Here is a 6,626-nt window from a genome sequence, read left to right as displayed (position 1 = left end):
GATAGGAAAATAAAGTAAATATAAATCGTAATTCGTGATTATTCAAATGAGGGGCCGTCCTTAAAGTATGTCACGCCTTTTTTACCATTTTTACCCTGCCCCCCCTGTCACAAACTGTTACAAACTCACACTTTCGAACATATTTATTTTAATTAATACCTATTTCACATTATATCTTAAATACAATTCACTTTTAAACCGTATTAAAATTTTACTTAAAAGAACTTTCACATTATTAAAATGACTTTAATTCTAGAATAGTTATTGTCAACAGTTGTCACAGTTTTTCATTGAATAACATGTTTAATTAAAAAATGTTCACCAATTAATAATATTTTTTAAATAATTTTAAATATATATATTTTTAAATAAATGTGTGACATCACACATGGCCTGACCCCCTCCCTAATGTCACAAACTGACACACTTTCTTACAACCCCTCCCCCCAACTGGAGCGTGACATACTTTATGGACGGCCGCTACTATAAAATAGAATATAACTTTTAATTGATTGAAAACAATAAGCAAAAAATAAAGAACTGGAACCAGCATAGCTCGATCTAATCCCTGCCGTTATAAAACCACGTGATAAAAGCTGAGTCACGTTGTATAATAATTTTCACGTTATTTTTACTTTTTTTAATATGGATAATTATTTTTTATTATACCATGCACTTATACACTATTTTCAAAATATAAAAGAAAATGAAACTACATTTCATAATATATTACTTTAACAAAAAAAATCTTCCAGATCATGGAACGACAACTCTGCGTGGAAATTATAAAGACCCATCTGTTTATGGGTATTGAGGAGAAGCAACTGACACAGGGGTCCCTTAGTTCAATAATTCTAATAATCTTGAATTAACGATAAAAGACAAACAATATATACCATCTTCCCAAAATTGTACACAAACTTTAAAAATTACTCTCATCGCTTCTATATATACTAACAACAGTCGTATAGTTTTTTATAGCACATAATTATTTAGTTTTGTCAATATTTAGAACACACGCATGTTTAAAAAAGAAAATCTCATCTTACATGCTTAGATTAAATTCATATAAATAATACAATTCTACAATAAAGGAATGCTCAATACAGACACGTTTGCCAGAGCATGGCATAACCTTGCACCTGTTCGGTTATAACTGAACAAAAATATCTCTGCACAAGTGTGTGGTGTATAAAGCTTGTATAATTGAATCAATATATTTTATTTCATGCCGTAACAATGGCTTATCGAAATAATCTCAATTAGTGTACTAATTGTCTTTTAAAATGCCATATTTTTTAAAGCGAAATATGAGAATCAATGTTATCAAATTATGATCATTAATTATTCATAATCGAGGTTTGCTCTGCCGTGGTACTATTCATGTTATGAATTTGTACGTACGTAATTTTATATCAGCAATGTCATGTTTTATAATTAAATACCAATTATGGGGCATGATAAAAGCAATTTATGATAACAAGAAATTATATGCCAAGAGGCATATTAAGACGAAATTTTGTATCGTTTCACTGTTATTTTATACGGCTGTATGCGAGGACTTCAAAAAAAGTTGTTCAGTCACAATTTAACAGACAATATCACATCGGCATGTTTTACCCATAGTAAGTTGAATACTGACTGTCCAGATTTTCCATCGCGTGGCAGCTGAATATGTCACCTGGAAACATAATTTTCATTTTTTTATTCTATAACATAATTCTGCATGATTTTAATATGATTCTATGCAATTAAACACCTATGTTATAATTAGACACTAACATACGATAGAGCTTGGCCGGACGTCTATGTACGTTGAATTAGATATAAAGGCATTATTAGGGAAATGTGATACCGTGTCCTCAGTACTTGCAAAATTATACACGGAATAATGAAGGGTACCCGGTGGTTAATAACATATAATGTTTATCTTTTCAGTAGTGTATGGTACCTGCATTATCAGATGCCAATTAGGTCGTGGAACCTTGCTAATACAGCCTGAGGATCGGTCGTTCCTCCAGATAATCCGAGATGTCCAGTCTCTTTATCAAACTGCACAGCATCCGCCTGTACTTGAGCACGCTTCCTTAGTTTATACAAAGCGTCTATTCGATCATTCCAACCATCTTTGTGTAGTGATTTTTCGTTTTGTATCATCATGTCGATATATTGCGTCATCGTCATTGGGTTAGGATGAAGAGCTATCTCTCCGAGGCGGGTGTTGCAATTCCTTACCACAACCATCATTCCCTCGATGTTATCAGCAATGTCATTAAGTTCAACACCGAGTTTGTCAAGTAATTGTTTCAAAGTTGGAATTTTCCCATTTGCCTCTTCATATTTTGATTTCATCTCCGAATACATATGCTTTTCTTCCTCAATGGTGTACTTAAAAATATACGGCGTATTAGCGTGTTGGCTCCAGATACATTTGTTCTTACATTGTTTACAGTGACCAGTGCCATCCATAGCGACGCACTTCATTTTATCTTTGTCGTCCGCGAATGCGCAATTCTCATGGCATGTAACATTGCAAAACAAACAGTTGGTAGTATGCAAGCCCTCTGCCAAAGGCTCCTTTGTTTGTTTGGTAATTTTCACCATGTATTCAAAATCTTTGTTCTCGTCAATTCTGGATTTGTTGTCTTTAAATACTTGTATCTGGTGTTTCAGCTGGCTAATTTTCAGTAGGCCGATCTCTAGTTTTGGCTGCAACATTTGCAAAGTTTCGTCTAACCGATGTCTTTCATCCAATACTTCTTTCGTTAGCTGCAAACTTTTTGGAGGCATTCTCTTGATATGTTCAAAACACCCTGTGAAACTTCGGATACCCATATCCCAAAACGATTTTGGTGATGGACCTACAGCATCGCTGCTGGTGTTTTCAGCGAATAACGCCGTGTTGTTAAATGTAAAATGCTTACCAAATGGCAGACCGGATTGTGTCAGTGCTGATAAAACAGGCGGAGAACGGCTGTCAGCAAACGTTATCAAAGAACAAATGTTTTCTTCAATATCTTTTCCAAACAGTGACATAACTGCATTAAAAACATAAGTCTGCATTATAGTTAACCTCGCATCGGGAGCTTTAACTGTACAGCAGACAATGTCAATTGTAATAAGCCCATGTGGTGGTGTGGCACAGAACAACTGGCGTATTTGTTCAACAATTTCTTGATCCCTGTCCAGACCTCGTGTGTCGCCAAATCCTGGTGTGTCGATAATATTAATGGAGTAAGCTAGTCTGCTTCCATTTACAGGGTGGACTGTATAACAGTTTATCCACTCCGTTTGCGAATTCGCCTAAACAAGATAAATAGATATATCATTAGTTAAGTGTCTCTCAAACTATGATTTCTTAACATCGCACAATATGTTTTACAGCAAGTCATAAGTTTCATTTTTAAGATTTACAAACTACTGAACACTCTTTTACGTCAATTCTTTCCATTCTTCATATTTACAAAAAAAATACCTGGTTTTTCTCTTTTCTTTCTTTGTCCAGAGTTCCAATTGTGAATCTAAAAGGATCATCCCAATTGACGCCTAGGATGTAGTTAATTATTGCATCTACCAATGTGCTTTTTCCCGTCCCTGTCTCTCCAATCAGTAGAATTGTCTTTTCCCTAGCAGTTCTGTTTGTCGGAGACCCTGAAAAAATTCAGTTAATGCAAACATCAACTTTTAACGCGTTACTTGCTTAAATTAGGAAAACATTATATATCAAATGCAACATCGTAAACTCTAAATGATTTTTACGTTTTAATATAAATGTTACATACCTAATTCAAACTTCTTTGATTTTGCGACGTCATTTCTACATTTCGAAATTTCGTTCATAGGCAGTCTGTATCTAAATGGAGCAGTTCTGTTGAATATAAGCTCTGAAGAAGCGACAAAGTGTGATGCGGGCGATGGATGGGTTTTAATGACTTGGCTTGTTTCACTGTATTGGCCCTCACTTTCACTGTAAACCGCTCTGATTCTGAAGACGAATTCTGTATTTGACTTCAGATTTATTAGAACAAGTGTCGCTTTCGCGCACTTTTCATCGTAAAACTTCCATCTGGGCCCATCGGAACTGGTTTTAAAACTAATTTGGAAGTAATCATCTGGGCCATATATTTCTGGTGCTTCCCATGTCAGAGTGATAGTATCAAACCCAATGTTAGAAGCCTTTGGTTGACCAGGAGTATGCTGTAATAAATGATTTAGAAACACCGTTTATTTAATGCACCGTAATTTTGGTTGACAACAATATTACGGCTATGCTGTATATGTAATGTTGTACGTAGATTACGATCATAAATCACATTTTGTGTTACTGTTTGATTGAATAATTATAACTAGTCAACTACAAACAACGCATAAGATAATACAATACCGAATCATGCTGTGTTGATCTGTGATTTGTGTCCAAGTTTTTTATCAATCGGCTTGTTAACTCGTGTGATGAATGACTCCTATAAATAATAAAGCATATTCATTATGTTTGCTTTAGTTCCTTTACACAAGTGTTAATAAAATGATTTGGTTACTAAAGACGAGTATTGAAATAAAAAGACAAACGTCTTACTTGCGATTATCAGCGTGGTGATGCTCATCGTTGGATTCCCTCGTGTATACAAGCTCAGTAGTCTTATTATTGTTTTTCGCTTCCAGTGGGTAGATCTTATCTAAATCTTTTATATCTTGTAAGCTATGTTGTTTGGTCGATCTCTGCACTTTGTGATTACTTGCACATTCTTGACAAAGTAATTCATTTTCGCATTGAGGACAATAGGAAATAGCAAAATTGCTTTTCTTTTTTTCGGAGCATATTTCACACAGAAGTGTCGTAGTGTGCTCAGTGATTGAAAAGGCCTTTGTTGAAGATTTGTTTTTGACGTCTTGCAAGATGTGCGTTTTCGTTGACCTTTGAACTCGGTGATTATTGGCGCAGTCATTGCAAAGTAATTCGTTTTCACATTCGGGACAGAACATGAAAGCGGGGTTGTCATCCTGGTGTTTTAATTCAACGTTTGAATCTAATATAGAAATGTCGTGCATGACATGTGTCTTTGTTAACCTTTGCGCCGTATGATTACTTGCACAATCTTTGCAAAATAGCTCATTTTCGCATACTGGACAATACAGAACTGCTAAATTGGTGCGTCCTTGAATGTGACACGGTTCGCACAGTAGATTTGTATCAGTGTCAACAGTGTTACCTTTCGTTTGTATCTCGTAATTGCTAATATCATTCAACGAATGATTTCGTGCAAATTTCTGTGCTCTATGGGCGTTGCAACATGGTTCGCAAAATAGTTCGTTTTCACATTTTGGACAAAACTTGTCAGCTTTATGCTTTTTCCCTTGCTGGGCACACGGGTCACAAAATAAAACCATTCCCACGTGCTCATGGAGTTGTTTTATTTGTACAAGTTTACAAACATTTTCCAAAACACGAGAACCAGTCAAACTCTCTGCTTTGTGACTGATGGCACAGGATGAACAAAGAAATTCATTTTCGCAAAAGGAACAGACCAAAATCGCAATTGTATGTTTGTTTTGACTTGCGCACTGCTTGCACAATAAATCGTCCTTTAATTTGTCCCACCCGACAAGCGGGAAAGCATTCCAATGCCAAATACTGTTTGTTTTTATTTATACTTGTATTGAATTCTTATTTTGTGTTTACAGCATGCCTTTATAAAATAAAAGTATGATTTATTATTATTTTAAATGAAACAAACTTAAAAAATAATAAAAGACACATAAAACAGCAATATTACACATAAAACATCAACTTTAATGGACAGATAAACATATACAGGTGTACTTTTATTTCATGTTAGTGTCATAGAAACCGAAAATGAACGCTGCATATATTGAAAAAGCATAGTAAGTTTATAAAAATTAAATAACTTAAAAAGTTGATAAAAAATAAACGATTGATTTTCATTCAGATAAACCCAACAACACATATTTTTGAGTGTTATCATTAAAATGACACATTTAATCGTAACTTATCGGTATATTATAAATAATATATTCACCTTACCGTTATAGAGTCAAACTGTACACTTTCATCCCTTTTTACTGTTTCATGTGTTCTTACAATATGGCTCAGGGCCGCTATGTTCATTATGTATAACTATGATCCGGTGCAGAATGTTGATTGCTTTGTTATTGCAACATTTTGATTGGAAGGTTTTTAAAATAGGAGGGTAATCAATGTCTGTTTACCACTGCAGATTTTAAGGCCGAAAAATAAAAATTGTGCACGTATACCAATATTGAGTTGAAACTCAAGCAATCGGGACTCCTCGGACAAATCCGCCATGTCGGCGATCGTCTCTCGGGTGTATTTGGTGGAAGGATATGTCTAACGCCTCTAGGCGGAAGATATTACACCGAAAATATAGTTCGGGTTACACACCAATAAATTTGCACTTAATCAATCGATAATATAGATATATAAGGACCAATATCTTTAAGGAGTAATATAATAGAATATTTTTTAATGTTATTGTTTTAAATTAGATATTATTGCATGAAAAATATTCAAATTTTAATAAAATGTTAAGAAAGCCAATTAATTGTTTATTGAAGTGAAAACAACAACATTATTCAAACTGAAAAGA

General features: G+C 34.4%; 1 protein-coding gene across 1 annotated transcript; it reads right to left on the bottom strand.

The window, feature by feature from the left end:
* Positions 1–1,959: 1,959 nt before the first annotated feature.
* On the bottom strand, positions 1,960–6,325 carry LOC127831254 (uncharacterized). Its single transcript, XM_052356236.1, has 5 exons — positions 6,274–6,325; positions 5,053–5,156; positions 3,948–4,197; positions 3,476–3,651; positions 1,960–3,303 (listed from the first exon to the last, which is right to left on the bottom strand). The coding sequence occupies exons 1-5, from the start codon at positions 6,323–6,325 to the stop codon at positions 1,960–1,962; spliced, it is 1,926 nt and encodes a 641-aa protein (XP_052212196.1).
* Positions 6,326–6,626: the final 301 nt, after the last annotated feature.

The sequence above is a fragment of the Dreissena polymorpha genome, chromosome 5 (genome assembly GCF_020536995.1).
Source record: "Dreissena polymorpha isolate Duluth1 chromosome 5, UMN_Dpol_1.0, whole genome shotgun sequence".
Lineage (NCBI taxonomy): Eukaryota > Metazoa > Mollusca > Bivalvia > Myida > Dreissenidae > Dreissena > Dreissena polymorpha.
Note: the sequence above shows the minus strand (reverse complement) of the source record. Positions and strands in the feature narration are given on the sequence as shown.

What these genes read in the sequence shown, in the direction of transcription:
- LOC127831254 (XM_052356236.1), bottom strand. Translation starts at nt 6,325, where the DNA reads ATGGCGGATTTGTCCGAGGAGTCCCGATTGCTTGAGTTTCAACTCAAT. An exon ending in TGAAAGTGAGGGCCAATACA is followed by an intron (nt 3,652 to 3,947) that starts GTGAAACAAGCC and finishes GAATTTTTTCAG; the next exon opens with GGTCTCCGACAAACAGAACT. An exon ending in AAAGAAAAGAGAAAAACCAG is followed by an intron (nt 3,304 to 3,475) that starts GTATTTTTTTTG and finishes TATCTTGTTTAG; the next exon opens with GCGAATTCGCAAACGGAGTG.